We start from the raw sequence: 17,351 nt of genomic DNA, 5'->3' as shown, positions 1-17,351 counted from the left end.
CCGGTCTGCGGGGCCGGGGGGGCGGCCGCCGTCCCGGCGCGGGGGCGGCTTCCAGCGCACTCCAGCGAGGAAGCGGCGGCGGGCGCTCCGGATCGCGCTCCCTCCCGTGCCTGAGCCGTAGGTACCCCGGGCGGGCGCTTTCCGCGGTGGTCGGGAGGGGAGGCTGGTGCTGAAAGGATGGACGCGTTTAGGCGTGCTGGGCCCCCGGGGCGGCGGGGCGGGAAGAGCCGGGTCGAGCCAAAGGAGGAACCGAAGACAACTGCCGCTAGAAGGAAGAAGCCCTTCGCGAAACCTTTACGGGTCCCGAGAAATTGGGCCCGTTTCTTTGATGCCAGGACACGGGAGAGAGCGAATGTAAAAGACACCTGTCCAGGTAGCCGATGGCAGGCCGCGCTCAGAGGACCTCCCTGTCTTGGAAAGCGGAGACGCTCCCCTCTCAATCCAGTGAGGCCGTGGGATTTCTGCCTCTCTCCCAGCCTCCTTCCAGGGTTGAGATATGACTCAAGCTGCAAAAAATGCGGGCAGATTTGTTTTCCTTTCCTTTTTCCCCGACGGGCGTTTTGTACCCTGAGGGGGTGGGCTGAGCTCGGAAAGGATCCCGTCAGAAAAACACAGTATGCTTGTTTGCGGGAGAGGAGGGGGGGGGCTGCGATTCTTCCTGGAGGTGGTCGCTGAGCGCCCCTTCCCCAAGCCTCCCCGCGGAACCAGGCCTCGGCCGCGCCTGCGTTGCCCGCCGGCCAAAATCCCCCGTATTTATGACATTCCTGGCCTGCATAAAAGGGCTGGAAGAGGATCAAGAATCCAGGAATTGCAACACATTTGTCCATTTAAGCCCTGCTCTTCCTCGCCTTTAAATGAGGCCTTTGTTCTCCTGGGCCGGAGACCGAAAGTCCAGATATTCTCGGGCAGAATGAAGGGGCCGATTCCAGGGGACGCGGCAGCCCGCAGCCCGCCCGGAAAGGAAAGCAGCCTGGCCGGGGAGGAGGGAGCCTGTCTTTGGGGACCTCTCCCCGCCCCCGCCCCCGCCCCGCTGCGATGCTCCCTTGAGACCCTCGGGGCCTGCTCAACTTTCCGAAGGGCCTCAGCAGGCACCTCTCCTCGGCTGCCCAGGGGACTCCCGAGAGCGGAGGGTGGGACTCCCCCTCCTTCTGCCGGCCTCTTTCCACGCTGCATCGGCCTCCCGAGAGGCGGCCGCCCTGCCAGCCCCTCGCCTGCTGCCCTGCCTCTGCCACGGGATGCGGGCCTGGTGGGCAGGAGGGAGCTGCCGGGTGCCCTCCTTGCCTGGCGGCCCGCCAACCTCCAAAGGCGTTTGAGGTGCATCTCGGTCACTGGGAAGAGGGGAGGGGAGCCCCGCAGCCCCCAGGCACCTGGCTCTGCCTTTGCGGAGCGATCTGCACCCCCACCCCAGCCAAGCTTTGCAGCCCTGGAGGCGAGCGGGGGGGCGAGAAGGGAAGCTGCTGCCGAGGCGGTGGGGGCGCTCAGACACGCAGGAGGCGGCCGTGTTCGGGGCAGGGCGCGGCCAGCCCGTCCTCCGAGCCGCCTTTCCTGCCTGCGACCTGCCTGGGAGAATCCCGAGGCCGCCGCTTCCGCGTGGCCGGAGCTGGCGGGCGATTGCGGGCCGTGGCGACTGGGGATCGAGGTCCCTGGCCAGCGCCCCCCGCTCCTTCCAGGCCTCTGTCGGAGGCCGCCGGATCAACCCAGCGCCGACGGACATGCGGTGGGTTCCCTTCAGGGCTCCGGAGGCCGCCCGGCTGGGCCGTTTGTGCAGGTGCGCGGCGCAGCTCCGTTGCCCTCCCGCGGGCGGGCGAAGCTTCACGCACCAGGAAGCGGAGGCGACCGACTGCCCGCCCTGGGCGGGGGAGCGGGAGCCGCTGCAGCCGCGGGCCGGAGGGTCCCTCTCGGGGAGGCTGAGAGAGGAGGAGCGGGAGGAGCCTCCCGCGTCCGGTAAGGGCAGAAAAGCGGGCGGCTTCGGCCCGGGCGCTAGGCAGGCGCCTCCCGGCTCGGAAGTTGCTCCGCTCGAACCAGGCGGGGGAGCCCTTCTCCTCCCCGGGAGTGGCGTCCAGCTGGGTGGGGCCAGGACGCGGCGGGGGGGATGCGGAAGACCCCCGTTGCTTCCAGTACAGTCCCTCCTCCTTGAAGGTGTCTTCCTCCGGCTTCTGGGTCCGGCCGGCAGCCTGACATGACGCGGGGTGTCCCCCCCTCCCGTTTGGATAGCGCGGAGGGGGGCGCGAGGCAGAAGAGCCCCCTGCTGCTTGCCCAGAGCGACCCTCTGGCTTTCTTCCCTCTGCAGCTGATGGCGAGAGATGGAACCGAAACCTGCCCTGGCAACCCGGGGGCTGCAGGGATCCAGGTGAGGGGGACACCAGGCCCGGCCTTCCCCTGCCTCCTTCCCCCTGCTGCCTCCTGCAGATAGCCCGAGGGGTCTGGGACAGGGTGGAAGAAATAGGAGTCCCACCCCATCCGAAAGAGAAACCAGGTGGATTCAAAAGCAGATATTGTGAACTGCGGCTGCTGCATCGAATGGCTGGAGGGACTGAAATTGGGGTGAGGTGGAGGGAGGAAAAGCGCTCCCAGGTCCTCTCCAGCAACCCCACCCCCAGTCTAGGCCACTCCCCTTGTCTCTTCCAGGGAATCCTCTGCTCACACAGCCCCCCGTACCCCAGCCCTTTCCCTCTTGCCAGCCAGGCCGAATTGTAGCTCAGGCGGGGGTGCCACTCTTTGCCACTCAGCCACCTCCTTTCCTGCTGCCTCAGGTGCCCCCATGCAGCCTGGAAGATGATGAGGTTTTCCTGGGCACCGAGGCGAGGCCCAGTGCGGGTCCCTTCCGCCACTGCAGCGTGGAGGAGCTTTACGAACTGCTGGAGACGCTGGGCAGGTGAGGCCTGCCGCTCTGCCCCTTCCTCCTCCTCCTCCCTGCAGGGCTGTGAAGAAGGCAAGCAGGTGGAGAGGCTCCTGTGACCCACCAAGGCCGTTGGGGTCTCCTGGGCCTCATCGCCCCCCTTGGCCGCCCCCGCCCGTCCCCCACAGGACAGGAGGGGCCCCTCTGTGGAGCGCCTGACTTCTAGCCCCCTGCCCTTCCTGCCACCTCCCCCTGCAGCGGACACTTGGGTGGTCCGGCGTTGCCGGGAACGGAGCACCGGCGTCTTCTATGCGGCCAAATCCGTCAAGGTGCGGAAGCGCAAGGGCAGCCGGCTGGGGCTGGACCGGGAGCAGGTGGAGCGCGAGGTCTGCATCCTGCAGCAGCTGCAGCACCCCAACATCATGCACCTCTACGACGTCTTTGCCAACCAGTCCGAGATGGTGCTGATCCTGGAGCTGTGAGTGCCCAGCGGGGAAGCGCCTCCTCCTCCTCCTCCTCCCAAAGGGCCCTTTTGGGGGGGGGCTTGGGCGGGGCCTTAGGGGGCTCCAGGAGCCGCTCACCCCTCGCCTCTCTGCAGCATCCTGGGAGGTGAACTCTTTGACTTCATTGCGGAAAAAGAGCTGCTCTCCGAGGACGAAGCCATCGAGTTCCTGCAGCAGATCCTGCGTGGCGTGGCCTACATGCATGGCCTCCGGGTCGCCCACTTCGACCTCAAGGTACGGCCAGGGGGCTTCCGGGGTGCCCCGTGCCAGAGGCTGGGTGGGAGGCCGAAGCACCCAGCGGTCTCCCCTCTCTCTCTCCTGCAGCCGGAGAACATCATGTTGCTGGCGAAGGACGCCCCGAATCCCAAGATCAAGATCATCGATTTTGGGCTGGCCCAGAAGCTGGAGGAAGGGGTGGCCTACAAAAGCCTCTGTGGGACCCCCCAGTACATCGGTAGGACTCTGGGCCCACAGAAACAGGGAGGCCGAGGAACCGCCTGGGCCTCCCCGAGCCCCACTTCGGTCGCAGCCAGGCCCTGGCCGGGAGAAGGCCGGGACGGTTTCGCTCTGGGGAAAGCAGGGGGCTGCCTTATCGGCCTGAAGACGCCTGCCCCCCCCCGGCTGCGGGGGAAACAGAATTTTGGCAGCTGGGGGGGGGGCCTGAGGAGGTCTTGGGGAGCCCAATTTGGTCTCCTCCTTCCCCCCCTCCGTTTTTTTTTCCTCCCCAGCTCCTGAAGTGATCAACTACGAGGCCCTGAGCACAGCCACAGACATGTGGTAAGAGGCAGCCATGGGGGAGCGAGGACGAAGCGGGGGGGCATCCTGCAGCCCTTGGATAAGCCCTGGGGGAAGGAGGCTCAGGAAGTGGTTGCAGGCAGTTTCTGTCTCGGTTGGCTCAGCTGCAGCTGCGCAGAGGAAAACCCCTTTCCTGTCAGGGAGGGAGGGAGGGAGGGAGGGCCTGGGGGGCCTCTTTGTTCCACCCCTCCTGTGTGTACCTTGACAAGGTCTCTGGGGACAGAAATGACCTCTAGCCGAGAAGAGCCCCCGGGCCTTCAGTTCTCCCTTTCCTTACTCCTAGGAGCATTGGGGTGATCACCTACATCTTGTAAGTACCTGAAGGTTTTTTTCCCCGGGGAGGGAAGTGCTGGGAGCCCCCCCCCCTCAGCAGACTCTGAAGGGGATGGAGTTGACTTTGGGGGCAGGCAGGGTTCGGCTCCGAGGGAATTTGGCCAGCTTTGAAAAAGGGAAATGGAAGCAATCGGGAAACTAAAGTTTGGGCTCAGACCCCCCCCCAAACGGCCCCCCTTCCCTGCCCCCCTTTTGGACTGACCTCTTGAGGGCTCTTGGTGGGCTCCTTCTGCCTGGGGCCGGGGGAGGATGGATCTCTGGTCCAGCGTGGTGGCTCTGATGCCCCCAATCCTCCCCCAGGCTGAGCGGGATGTCCCCATTCCAGGGGAGACGGATGAGGAGACCCTCTCCAACGTGGTCTCCGGGAATTATGAGTTCGAGGCCAAGTATTTCAGCCAAACCTCGGAGATGGCAAGGATTTCATCCAGAAACTCCTGCTGAAGGAGCCCAGGTAACGCCCGTGGATGCCCCCCCTGGGCAGGAACAGCACCCGGAGGGGGGAGAGCGCCCTTCCTGGAGCAGAAAGTAAGGACCACGACAATAAAAGGGAGGAGTAGCACCTGTTGGCGGGATGGCTGCTCTCCCCAATGGGGTCCCTCCTGGCTCCCTTCCGCCCCCAAGGAGGAAAATGGTTTTTGGTCTGTGTCTTAGGGACCGAATGACGGCCACCGAGTGTCTCCTTCATCCCTGGATCAAGGTAAGCCTCCCTCCCTCCCTCCCTCCCTCCCTCATTTCCTCCCTCCCTCCCTTCCAATTTTTTCTCCTCCTGCCCCTCCAGCCCCTCACCCGGAAGCAGGCCATGAACCGGAGCCGTTCCTCCATCAACATGAAAAACTTCCGTAAATTCAACGCTCGCCGGAAGTGGAAGGTGAGCCCCCAGCTCAGCAGCAGAGGAGCCGCTTGGCACCCCACCCACCCACCCCTGCCCCATGGGCCGCCTGTCCCAGCCTCAGCCTCTCTCCTCCCTCCGCAGTTGTCCTTCCACATGGTCTCGGCCTGCAACCGTCTCTGCCGCCTGCGGCTCCTGTGCCAGCAGCAGACGCCGGACAAGGAGGCCCTGGCCCTGGTGGGTGCAGGGGAGGAGCCCTTTCCCTGCCTTGGGGTGGGGTGGGGGGGGAGGGCTGCCTGCCCCCCCTGACCTTCTCCCCTTCCTGGCTCTGGGCTGCAGCGGGACTGCGAGAGCGACCAGGAAGACCAGCCCTGCAGCCCGGGAGTCTTGCTCCGCAGGCGTCGAAGCATCTGCTCCTGAGTTCAGCCAGCCTCCGTCCTTCTGCCCATGCTCAGAGGCCAGGGCGACCACGTGGGAGGAAAGACCCCCCCACCGAAGGAGGCAGCGCTTGGCTCTTCTGAGTGGCCAGAAATGGGAGCCTGCTCAGCGCAGTGTGGGGGGGGCAGCCTCAGTGGGGTCCTGGAGGGGAACGGAGGCTCCCTTTTGAGACGGGGGTCCTGGGGGGCCTCTGCTCTCCTTGACTCTGGGGGTGTGGGGAAAGGCCCTTTCCATGCAGTGGGGAGGGCCCCTTGCTGCTCCCCCCCACCCCACCAAACCCCCGGACGCCCCCTGCTTTGTTTGGAGAACCGTCCTCAAGCGCCTGACCAAGAGCAGCCGGGAGCGACGGCCTGGCCGACTGTAACTTTGAAACAAAATATATATATATATACTCGTATTTGTCAAAAGGGGAAAAGCCCCACAAGAAGGTGTTGTGTGTTGTTCTTTTGTGTGTCACGGGTTTGCATTCCGATGGCGAAGTGGTCACAGCAATGAGGTGGTCGATGCAAGGACAGGCAGAGAGTGGTCAAGAGGCTAAGCTGCCCAGGCGCCAAGAAGTCCCCCCCAAAGGTCTCCTCTTCCTCTTCCTCCTCCTCCTCCCACACAATTCCGGCTGGCTGCAGGGGCCAGGGATGTCCACCAGGGGGCAGCTCACTCCCAGCGTTGAGAGCTCTGGCGCCAACTTCCCTCTCTGGGGGAAAGTGCCCACCGCCTTCCCCAGTTCACCCACCGGGCGGTGGGCCTGGGCTCCCACTGGCCGGGCAAAGAAAACAGCCAGGACACTGGGCCTGCTGGAGGGGGGGAGGAAAACCCCTGAATTAAAGGGCACGAGCCCCTTCGCCCACTGTCCTCTTAGCTTCCTGGGGGCCATCAAGCGCCCTGCGGGGGGGGATCCCTTGGCTCTGCCCTCCTGGGCCTCTTTGCACCCCAAGGTCCCCCTGCTGAGCTGAAAGGCCTTGGGTGCTTTGCCTCTCTGAGGAAGGGGGAGGGGGTCACCTCGCTGCTTCCTTTCCCAGGGCTCCTCAACCATTGCCCCCCCCCCTCCAAATCCCACCCTGAACGGGGGTAGGGGAAGCGCCTGGGCCTGTGGCTCCCCCCCTGCTTATTGACCAAACACGAAGGGCAGCGCTTGTGGGTCCCAGCCCATCTCGCTGGAGTTGTCAGGCTAAATATTTTGAAGGGAACAGGTGAAAACAGCCCTTGGAACGCATCCAGCCGTGGCAGGCGGCCAGGCAGGGCCGGGGGGGGTGGTGGTGCACGAGGGAGGAAGGAGGCCCGGCCCCACCCAGCCACCTGCCACACCTAGGGCTCTCAGCTGGCCGTGCCTCCATTTTCCCAGCCCTTTCGCTGCGGTGTGAACATGCCGGAGGATGTTGGTGGTCAGGGACAAGGCCCCACAGGCAGCAGGGGGCTCCCCTCTCTTGGGCCCCCCTGGCACCAAGCGATAGTCCAGGGCTGCTGCCAGCCGAGAAGCCAGCCTGGCCCCCCCTTGTCCGAAGCACTGCAGGCTGCCCTGCCACTCGCTTTCCTGCCAGCGCCGGGCCGTTTATGGACCATGGAGAAGAAGGGGAGACGGCGAGACTCTGGTGCCCACCTGTGGCCCATCCGGGGGGCCCTGCTCGTCCTCTGCCTGCTGGGGCTCGGCCCTGCACCAGCCTCTCCAGAAAGTAAGTCCCTCCTGGGTTGAGTGAGGTCAGCCTCCGGCCAGGCACAAAGGCACGGGACTTTGCTGTCCAGCCCGTTCCCATCTGGGGTGCCCAGGGCACAGGCGGAGCCGGGCTGGGTCAGCCTAGGGGGCATCAACTGGTGGCTCCATCCACTGGATGCCGGGATTTGAGGTGGCACATCTCAAGCTCAAACTAGCCAGGGTGGCTATGAAACCGGCATTCAAAGTTTAGGGTCTTGTGTGAGCTTGGCTCGTGGCTCCAGTCAGAGGGAAGCCCTTAAAGTCTGCTCGTTTGTGCGTCTGTGTGAGAGAAACTGAGCTCTTGGCCGCTCCTGGATGAAAAGGGCTGGTTGGAGAAACTGGCATCAGGACAGAAATGGGGATTGTAATAAAGGCAGAAAAAGTAGCCAGGGCTGCCCCCCCCGCCCCCCCCCAAGGGAGGAGAGAAAGCAGGAGCACCTCCAGGGACCCACTCGCCCCTCCCTCCCCATTAAGCTGTGTGGAGGCTCCTAGCTGGAACCAGGATGGCAGCCGGGGGGGGGGGGAGGGGGCACCCGGGTTCTAAAACTGGCAGGGGTGCTTTTCAGCAAAGTCGATGGGCATCTAACGAGGCATTTCATCAATTAACAAGCCATTAATTAGCAGCATCTGCTAATTCAGAGGCTTCCTTCCAGTTTCTGCAGTTTTTAAAAGGAAAGGCTGCTGTTGTTTTTAAAGCGGGGAAAGGAGTGAATCATTGGGGGGGGTCCCTCCTCCCTGCCCCAAAGAGAAAGCAGGGGGGTGGGGGGGCAGAAGCCAAGGACCATAGAAGAGGACACCCCTCCGCCAAGACCAGCCCCAGGACTGAAAGGGCCAAGGGCAAAGTTGGGCCAAATTGAGCCCTGGTTCTCCTCCACCTCTCAGTTTCCACCCTGTGGCAGATATTTATCGATTCTTCTGGGTAGTTTCCATCAAGGAAGCAAAGCTATCGATGCTCCTTCCAGGTTTTCCCACCTCCGGCCCGGAAGAGAGAGGCCCTGGGGGTCAAAGACCAGGCCCGGCCCTGTCCATCCAAGACCTCACGCGAGTTTGGGTCGCTGAGACTTTGGCTGGGGTTGTTTTACAGGCGGTGAGGATCCGCCGGCTGGGTCCCTGGATGGGGTCATGCAGTGGCCCCACCTCCTTCCAGGGCTGAGGACAGGCGGGTCCCCTGTGCCGGCCTTCCGCTCTGAGCCCCAGGGAGGAAGGTCGGAGGGCAACTTCACCAAGGCTGGCTGTGACTTCCCGCCTTCCTGCCATTTCTTCTCTTTGACAAGAGGAGGGATGCGTTTGGGGCACGGCTGTCCGAGGCGACGGGATGAGGGCTGGGCAATGCCAGGAACTGGGCTGCTGTGATGCCAACCCCACCACCTGTGGGGTCCTCCCCCCCCTCTTCAGAGCCTCCTCAGCAAACACAAGGCTGGGAACAGAGAAACGGCACCTGTTTAAACAGCAGCCGAACCCAGCCCTCCTCCCTCTTCAGGAGGCGCTTCCCAGGGAGGAGGGGGCACGGAGCCCGCGGGCAGAAGTGGGGGCAGAAGTGGGGGGGATGTTGGTTGGGCACCAGCTCCTTCCTGGTTGAGCTGGTATCCCTCTCTTGTGCCCGGAGTCCTCTGGGCCTGGACTTGGCCAGCAAGCGTGAGGGCTACTTGATAAAGCAGAAATGGGTGAGGAAGGGATCTGGAGGAGGGGCTCTTAATACGATGGGCCCCCTAAGATGTCTAAAGCCCCCCTCACCCCCCCCGGCTGGAATCCAGCTGCTGTGCCAGCTGTGCCTCCAGATGGTGCCAAGCTTGGAGGATGCTACCTTGGCACTGCAGCAGCAGGCAGGGGCAGGGGGCCCTTGGGGCTCCTGTGCAAATGCCAGATTCGGGGGAGGGGCTCCAAGGAAGGTCCAGATGGCAGCCCTGCTCACCGGGCACTTTGCCAGCCGTTGCTGGGACAGGTCAAGGACAAGAGGCCCCTCGTGAGCAGTGAGGCAGTTGGCACAGACCAGGGTGGGCTGCAAGGGAGCACCTGCAGGGACACGCCAGCCACTCTCCCTGGAGGGACGGAGCCCCTTTGGGGCCATTTCATGGCGCCTCATCCTAAGCCACACCGGGCCGTCCCTGAGCCAATCTCTGGCCTGCACTTTTGCCCAGGGAAGGCTGGGCACACAGAGCAACTGACGAGAGGGAGCGGGGAGAAAGGAGGAAAGGCTTCGCAGGGCGGCTGGAGAGCTCCTAACTTTCCACTTGGCCCCGCAGTCTGTGAGAGCATGGACATCCGCGTGGATCCCGCGCAGCTGCGCCGCCTGGAGAACTGCTCGGTCATTGAGGGCAGCCTGCAGATCCTGCTGATGTTCACGGCCAGCAGCGAGGACTTCCGCTCGCTGGCCTTCCCGCGCCTGGTGCTCATCACCGAATACCTGTTGCTCTTCCGCGTCTACGGGCTGGAGAGCCTGCGCGACCTCTTCCCCAGCCTGGCTGTCATCCGCGGGGGCAGCCTCTTCTTCAGCTACGCCCTGGTCATCTTCGAGATGCCTCACCTGCGCGAAATCGGCCTGCGCAGCCTGACCAACGTGCTCAACGGCTCGGTCAGGATCGAGCGCAACCAGGAGCTCTGCCACATCTCCACCATCGACTGGGCGCTGCTGCAGCCGCCACTCGCGCTCGAGCAGAACATCATCTTGCACAACAAGCCGGCCGAGGAGTGCGCCGACGTCTGCCCGGGCATCCTGGGCGGGGAGGAGCCGTGCGTGCAGACCCCTGCTGGCCTAGCTGGGCCCTTGGAGTACCGCTGCTGGACGTCCAGCAACTGCCAGAAAGGTACGTCCCCCCAACGGGGGCTGCTGGGTGGAAGGACCAGGGTAGCCACGGATCGTGGGAAGGCGCCATGTGCTTATACTCGTGCACAGTGGGCAGACAAAGGGGCCTCTGAGTTGCTTCAATGTCTCCTCCAAAAGGCGAAGCTGGAAAGTGGGAGGGGGCGTGCACTCCCCACTCCCCAGACCCGCCAGGTGCGAGCCCGCCGCATAAAAGAGAAGGGTGAGGCGCGCAGCCCCATCCTGCTCATCGAAAGCGGCTGCGCCTCTCGGATTCACCTCCTCCCTCTCGCTGCAGGTTCCCTCCCCCCCGCCTTTCCATCTCTCTCTCTCTCTCTCTTTCTGTGTGTGTGTGTGTGTGTGTGTGTGTGTGTGTGTGTGTTGTAAAACCCTCGTAAAGGGCTGCGAGTCTCCCCAGAGCCCGTTTGCTGTAAACAGCAGGGCTGCTAATGCAAACAGACCGCCGCGTCTCCTGCTGGGGGGGGGGGAGTTGGCCGCTTGCCCACCTGGGCACATGGGGTGTGGGGGCGAGGAGGCCACGAGTTTGTCTTTGGAAGGCTGGCCAATTCCTCGCGGCTGAGAGGGCAGAACTGCCAGACAAAATGCATGTAACGTTTGGCACAAGCAGCCGACGGTGTCCTCCTCGCTGGTGGCATCAGCCCCGGTGGGCACTGCAGGACATTCCAGCTGTAGGGCAGACCCCAAGAAGAGGCCCCCGAAGAAGCAGAAAAGCAACAACCCCCCTAAAAGGACAGGGACACCCAGTTGCCAAGGTTGAAGGAGCCTTTTTACAGAGGTCAGTTCTGGCTTTCGACCTTTCTTGGCTGCTGGGATGTTTTGCTACAAACTCACAAATCTTGGGGTCTCCCATCTCTCCTTGCTTCTAGTTTGGGGTTCAGTCAGTCTCCGTTATAGGTCCATTGGATTAATGGCCGCTTCCTTCTGCCAAGAGCCGAGTGTCGAGGGGGCCACATAACAGGGGCCCAGGATCTCAAGGCCCCGATGCCTCCTTCCTCCAGCTGGGACCCCAAACCCTCCAGATTGGCTACCGAATCTCTGGATTCTTAGCCTCCAGACCTGAGCAATGTAGGAATAAGGTTAGTCGTTTGGCAACCAGGGAACATTGGCTGCCTTCTTGTTGCCTAAACAGCCCTAAACAGCCGGTCTTAAAACCTGAAAGTTACCAAATGAATGAGGGAGACGGGCAGGAAGAGCAGAGCTCGGTTACACCAAATAAAAAAAAACCCGGTGTTTTGTAAACAGAAAAGGATATACATTTTGACACAAATCTTTGCTAGGTCAGGCCAGGCAAGAGACCAACAACAGACGCCGATTTCAAGGTTCAGTTCATGGATGACCCCCAGTCCTAAAGGTGGGGTGTAAATCTGTGGGTTTGGGATGGGAAGGAGCGTTCCAGATCCAAAAAACTTGAAAGGGGCCCTGAGGTCCAAAGTATTTTCCCGTTTTTCTGGAGACTTTTTGTGAAGAACCTTTCAGAGGCAATTGGAAATCAGCAGAGCAGCAGCAGCAGCTGGGGGTTTTCTTGGGTGGTGGTGGAAACATGAGTCCCCGCCAAATCCTTGCCGAAGCCCCTCACCCCCCTCTCTCCCCCCCCAGTGTGTCCGTGCAAAATTGGAGGCGCTGCTTGTACAAGCAAGGATGAATGCTGCCACCCGGAGTGCCTGGGAGGCTGCAGCCGTCCCGGGGACCCCCAGGCCTGCGTGGCCTGCCGCCACTTCTACTTCAACGGCCGCTGCCTCAGCTCCTGCCCAGACCTCACCTACGAGTACGAGCAGTGGCGCTGCGTGACGGCGGAGCACTGCGGCAGCCTGCGCAAGGTCTCTGAAAACCTCCGGGACTCCTCCCGGTTTGTCATCCACCAGAGGCAGTGCCTGGCCGAGTGTCCCCCAGGCTACCGGAAGAATGAGAGCAGGTGAGGAGCGGTCCTGGTGCCAGCCCCCCCCTCCCCACTCAGCTCTTCTGCCAGCGGCGGCTGCTTAAATGTTTGTAGAGGCCGAATTTGACGTTTGATGCGGGAAGCCTCTTCCTTCATTAGCACAAGTGTGAGCACTTAATAACTGCTGGCAGAGTGGCTGCAATCCTTAAAAACCCATTAAGCTAATTCCTCCCTCATCACCATCATCTTGAAAGTGGCTTCACTTCCGCACACAGCAGCAACCGTGGTCCCTTTGCCTCGAAGGGCTCCTCAAGTCTCAGACGTTCCCCATTCATCCGATGGATGAGGGGAGATTAGCAGGGAGTTGTGTTGCTCACCCACCCTGGCTACCATTTGGGGGCTGCCAGTTAGGGGTGGGGTGGGGGGGATGGGGAGGCCTGTGGCTCCCTGAGGTGCATCCTGGAAGAGGTCACGCCAAGCCGCGCATCGCTTGGAAAGAGGGTGGACTTGGCACCCCATGGGAGCATAAGGGAGGGTGTTCCTCAGCCCCTCTTCCTCCCCCCCTCCCTCTTTCAGCCTCGTCTGCCATGAGTGCCAGGGGCTGTGCCCCAAGGAGTGCAAAGTGGGCACCAAAACCATTGACTCCATCCAGGCAGCCCGGGACCTGGCTGGCTGCACCCTCATCGAAGGGAACCTGATTGTCAACATCCGCCGGGGTGGTGAGTGGCTTCCCTTCGCTTCCTGCGCCCCGCGGGGAGGCCTCAATCCCCACCAGGGAATTCCCTCCCACCCCCACCCGCGTGTGGCTCTGTCCTGCTCAGCCCTGCAGCAGCTGATGGCTGCCCGTCGTCTCCTCTTCCACCTGGGCAGAAAACCTGGCCTCCACGTTGCAAAGCAGCCTCGGCCTGATCGAGACCATCACGGGGTTCCTGAAGGTCCGGCACTCCTTCGCTCTCGTCTCCCTGGGTTTCTTCCGGAACCTCAAACTGATCCGGGGCGACTCCATGGTGGACGGGTGAGCAAGAGCCAGAACAGGAGCCTTAGGAGCCATTGCTGCTTGGGCCTTGCCTGGTGGGAGGACAGCTTGCTGGCCTTCTGTGCTCCATGGAGGGCCAGCCAGGAGGGCCAAGCCTGGAGGGGCGGGCAGTGGGCAGAGGCTGGCCTAAGGGCCTGATCCTGCAAGCTGGGCCCTGATCCGCCCTGGGCTCTGCCCTCAGGAACTACACCCTCTACGTGCTGGACAACCAGAACCTGCAGCAGCTGTGGGACTGGAGCCAGCACCGCCTCTCCATCCCGGTGGGGAAGATGTATTTTGCCTTTAACCCCAAGCTGTGCCTCTCGGAGATCTTTCGGACGGAGGAGGTCACGGGGACCAAGGGCAGGCAGAACAAGGCCGAGATCAACCCCAGGACCAACGGGGATCAGGCCTCCTGTGAGTTGGGGGGGAAGGAGAGAAGAGGGGGGGATGCACCCCTGGCCTCCCATTTAACCACGCCGTCCGCAAATCAAGCCTGCTTTTCGGCAGCCCATCAACTCACTAATTTCTTGCAGCAAAACCAATATTTTTTAATCCATTTTCTGGCAGGGAGATTCCCCAAACCTCCCTGCCGCTTCTTCCCATGGTCCCTTCACTCACTGTGTAGATAAAAGCCTCACTTTGCTCTTTCCAAACTCCCTCTTGCCCCACCGCCCCTTTCACACACACACACACACACACACAGAGTCTTCTTTTCGAGGGCCCCCTTTGAGTGCCTCCTTCCCCCTCTCAGGCAAGACCCAAACTCTCCGCTTTGTGTCCAACGCCACCGAGTCGGACCGTATTGTGCTCAAGTGGGAGCGCTACCAGTCCCCGGAGTCCCCGGACCTCCTCAGCTTCATCGTCTACTACAAGGAGTCGTAGGTGCCGGGGAGGGTTTCCCCCGGGGGTCTCCACCCCCACCCCCACTGAGGGTGCTCTGGGCGGGGCTCCCGCCCCCCCCTGAGCCTGGCGCCTCCCACAGGCCCGTCCAGGACGTGAGCGAGTATGTGGGGCAGGATACCTGCGGGGCCAACAGCTGGAACCTGGTGGACGTGGAGCTGCCCCTCAGCCACGACCAGGAGCCGGGCGTCACTCTGCAGAACCTGAAGCCCTGGACGCAGTACGCCATCGCCGTGCGGGCCATCAGCCTCACCACCGCCGAGGAGAGGCGCAACTTTGGGGCCCAGAGCGAGGTGGTCTACGTCCGCACCCTGCCTGCAGGTGAGGGGCCAGGATCACCGCCCCCCCCCCCAGGGCCAGCATGATGGGCAGGAGAGTCCCCTCCTCCAACTCTCCACCCAACCAGCAGCCGCCTTCTCTGGCCGTGGGAAAGTAGCAGCAATTCAGGTGGCCCTCGACTTACGGCCACAACTGAACTCTGTTGCTAAGGGAGACAAGGTTTGCCCAACTTCACGGCTTGTCTCCACAGTTGTTAAGTGAATCCCTGCCATTCTTAAGTGAGTCACACGGTTGTTAAGTGAATCTGGCTTCCCTGTTGACTTTACTTATCAGAAAGTCACAAAAGGGGACCCTGTGATCCCCCAGGGACGCTGCGCCTGTCATAAGTATGAGCCGATGGCCAAGGGTCCTAAGGCCGAGCAATGGCCAGGGCCCTTGCAACTCGGAACGGTCAGTGGGGAGGACTGCCCGGGCATGCAGAGGAGGCTGGGCAGGGCAGAGGGGCCAAGGCCTCTGCCTCCCATGCCACCTTCTCCTGCTCTCCCAACCACAGTGCCCACTGTGCCCAGGGATGTCATCTCCATGTCCAACTCTTCCTCGCACCTGATCGTCCGGTGGAAGCCGCCCTCCCAGCCCAACGGCAACCTCAGCTACTACCTGGTGCTCTGGCAGCAGTTGGCTGAGGACTCGGAACTCTTTGCCAACGACTATTGCCACAAAGGTGAGGACCGCCCCCTGCCCCCGAGCCTCCCCCAGCCTCCCGCTCACGGCCTGCCGGTCTCCACCCATCTGCCCAGGGCTCCGCCTGCCCACGAGCAGTGCAGACACCCGCTTCGACACCAGTGAGGAGCGCGAGGACCCCGAAGACCAGCAGTGCTGCCCGTGCCACAGCCCTGTGGGGCAGAGCCAGCCCAGTGCGGAAACCGTGTCTTTCCAGAAGAAGTTTGAGAACTTTCTCCACAATTCCATCATCCTGCCCAGGTGGGTCACCCTGGAGGGCGGGGGCCCTGCTGGGGGTGGGGGCTAGGAACCGCCTGGCCCACTCTGCCTCCCTCTTTCTCCAGACCCCCCTGGAAAGTCACCTCCATCAACAAGATTTCTTCTTACCGGTGAGCCCATCTTTGCCTTCACGGAGGGGAGTTTTCTTCTCTGGGGCTCCCCGAGGTTTGCCCTGGGGTGAAGCAGCGGGGCTGCCCGCTCTGACCCTTCCCTGGCCGTGACAGGACCCCCAAGAGGCGCAGAGACACCTTTGCCGTGACCATGGGGAGCCAGGCCTATGCCAACGCCTCCTGGCCTGCCCCCGGGAGCCCTGGCGACGCAACCGTGGCCCATGAGGCTGAGCTGGACTCGAAGATGCAGAAGGACTTCCGGCTCTTTGAGGACAAGGTCGTTCGGGACCGGACAGTCATCGGCAACCTGCGCCACTTCACCGAGTACCGGATCGACATCCACGCCTGCAACCACGCGGCCCAGACGGTGGGGTGCAGCGCCGCAGCCTTCGTCTTTGCTCGGACAATGCCGGAAGGTGAGCCAAAATGGGTTACTCTTTCCTGGCGGAGAGCTGTCAATCGGTCCACTTGCTCAGTAAAAGCCTCCCTGCGCTAATCCGGGAAATTAGAATCCAGGTTCTACCTCTTAGCTGCCCCGCCCTCCTTCCTTTGACGGGGGAGGCTCGGTCACTAGTCTGAGGAGGCCTCTCGCTCCCCCTCGTTTTGCCCAACGGCCTTTGCCTCCTCCTGGCCAGCTCAAGCCGACAACATCCCCGGGAACCTGACCTGGGAGCCGGCCAGCAAGAACAGCGTCCTCCTCCGCTGGCAGGAGCCCAAGAACCCCAACGGCCTCATTCTCAAGTACGAGATCAAGTACAGCCGGGAGAGCGAGGTGAGGAGGGGGCTGCTGGGGGGTGGGGCAGGCGGGCAGAGGTCCTGAGCAGCTTCTTGGCATCACCCCCCCCCCAACCGCTTTCCCAGCCACCCTCACCTCGGCTTCCCCGCAGAAAGTCATCTCGGTGGTCTGCGTGTCCCGCCATCGCTACGCCAGCTACGGCGGCTACCACCTCGCCCTCCTCCAGCCCGGCAATTACTCCGCCAAGGTCCGGGCCACCTCCCTGGCAGGAAACGGCTCCTGGACCAGCCTGATGACCTTCTACATCCTCGGGGGAGGTGGGTGTCTGAGCCATCGGGCTTTTCTCTAGGCGCTTTTCCTCCTGGAAGAGGGGGGGGCTGATCGAGGGGCAGGGGAGGCCTTGGGCCCCGGGTCTGGTGAGTGCAGCAGCCCCCCCCCACTCCAGTGTTGGCAGGGGGTCTTAGTTCACCAACCCCTGCAGTCCAAAGATGCTGCGATGTTCCTTCCTGCTTGCGTTTGCTTCCCTCTGCCTCTTCACTTGTGAGAACTGGGCGGCCTGCTTGGTGGGCTCCAGCTCCCAGAATTCCCTGGCCAGATGGGCCATCGCTGAGAATGCTGGGAATTGAAGTCCAGACATCTGGAAACTGGCCCACCAGCAAACAGGACAAACGGGAGCAGTTAAGAAGGAGGCAGGTAGCCAGGTTCTGTCGTTTCAGCCACCGGTGAAATTAACTACCCTTGGAAAACATAAATAATAGATGGATAGAGAATAGAGATAGATAGATAGAGGGAGGGAGGGAGTTTATAAGACTATAAACAAGAGAAAGGTAACTTTAGGATTAAATTCTGTAGTCCTTTTACTTTAGGAAATAATTGCCAGCCATTTATAAATGTAATAGAACTTGGTAAAAATGGTTTAAGCTCAAATAATTGTTCCGCAGCTTTTAAGGATCCCCTCGAAAGAAAATCCCCCGGGGGGACGGAGGGGGAGTTTCCCCTTAAGTTTATTTCCCCGACTTTTGCAACGGACGAAGAGTTATTACCTCTCCCTTGAAGCTCGCCTAGCCAGCGGCTGGGAGTGTGTTGTCAAACAGAGGGAAAAATAACAAGCGTGCAAAAGGTTTATTTGGCCCAGTGAAGGGAACGGAAGAAAATATTGCCTAAACAGGTGATTAGACGGGGGGGCAT

The 17,351-nt window shown here is 62.1% G+C and overlaps 2 protein-coding genes, 1 long non-coding RNA gene and 1 pseudogene across 6 annotated transcripts in view; 3 read left to right on the top strand and 1 right to left on the bottom strand.

Annotated features, from left to right (window-relative positions):
- The first annotated feature begins 486 nt into the window (after positions 1-486).
- LOC148124606 (uncharacterized) lies at positions 487-2,879 on the top strand. 2 transcript variants are annotated; one of them, XM_087913980.1, is made up of 3 exons: positions 487-1,717; positions 2,291-2,350; positions 2,754-2,879. In XM_087913980.1, exons 1-3 carry the CDS (start codon positions 617-619, stop codon positions 2,877-2,879), a joined length of 1,287 nt encoding a protein of 428 aa, XP_087770106.1. In that variant the 5' UTR covers positions 487-616. The 2 variants fall into 2 exon arrangements, with proteins under 2 accessions (XP_087770106.1, XP_087770105.1); XM_087913979.1 differs by having other exon boundaries at positions 487-1,768.
- On the bottom strand, positions 2,761-3,230 carry LOC148124605 (uncharacterized). The gene is made up of 2 exons (XR_015739688.1): positions 3,103-3,230; positions 2,761-2,882 (listed from the first exon to the last, which is right to left on the bottom strand). It is a non-coding gene; the product is annotated as an uncharacterized LOC148124605 (long non-coding RNA).
- Positions 3,184-6,159, top strand: LOC113449248 (death-associated protein kinase 2-like; annotated as a pseudogene). Its single transcript, XR_015739687.1, has 10 exons — positions 3,184-3,317; positions 3,438-3,576; positions 3,667-3,796; positions 4,071-4,119; positions 4,421-4,447; positions 4,771-4,921; positions 5,122-5,167; positions 5,249-5,338; positions 5,444-5,536; positions 5,639-6,159. The product of XR_015739687.1 is annotated as a death-associated protein kinase 2-like (transcript).
- Positions 6,160-7,083: 924 nt separating this feature from the next.
- The window catches only part of INSRR (insulin receptor related receptor), a 13,673-nt gene continuing 3,405 nt past the window's right edge, over positions 7,084-17,351 (top strand). Inside the window, exons 1-14 of one of the 2 annotated variants that reach the window (XM_087913974.1) lie at positions 7,084-7,404; positions 9,668-10,228; positions 11,842-12,157; positions 12,698-12,840; positions 12,992-13,136; positions 13,339-13,553; positions 13,891-14,017; positions 14,122-14,360; positions 14,872-15,039; positions 15,116-15,299; positions 15,383-15,427; positions 15,542-15,843; positions 16,063-16,199; positions 16,315-16,480. In XM_087913974.1, coding sequence (XP_087770100.1) covers positions 7,098-7,404; positions 9,668-10,228; positions 11,842-12,157; positions 12,698-12,840; positions 12,992-13,136; positions 13,339-13,553; positions 13,891-14,017; positions 14,122-14,360; positions 14,872-15,039; positions 15,116-15,299; positions 15,383-15,427; positions 15,542-15,843; positions 16,063-16,199; positions 16,315-16,480 — 3,055 coding nt within the window. In that variant the 5' untranslated portion in view covers positions 7,084-7,097. The remainder of the gene's footprint in view (positions 7,405-9,667; positions 10,229-11,841; positions 12,158-12,697; positions 12,841-12,991; positions 13,137-13,338; positions 13,554-13,890; positions 14,018-14,121; positions 14,361-14,871; positions 15,040-15,115; positions 15,300-15,382; positions 15,428-15,541; positions 15,844-16,062; positions 16,200-16,314; positions 16,481-17,351) is intronic. The other variant, XM_026720221.2, reaches the window with a different exon arrangement.

The sequence above is a fragment of the Pseudonaja textilis genome, chromosome 16 (assembly GCF_049901715.1).
Source record: "Pseudonaja textilis isolate UNSWEBS1 chromosome 16, rPseTex1.2, whole genome shotgun sequence".
In the NCBI taxonomy this organism is placed as follows: Eukaryota; Metazoa; Chordata; class Lepidosauria; order Squamata; family Elapidae; genus Pseudonaja; species Pseudonaja textilis.
The sequence above is the reverse complement of the archived record's forward strand: the minus strand, read 5'-3'. Positions and strand labels throughout refer to the sequence as shown.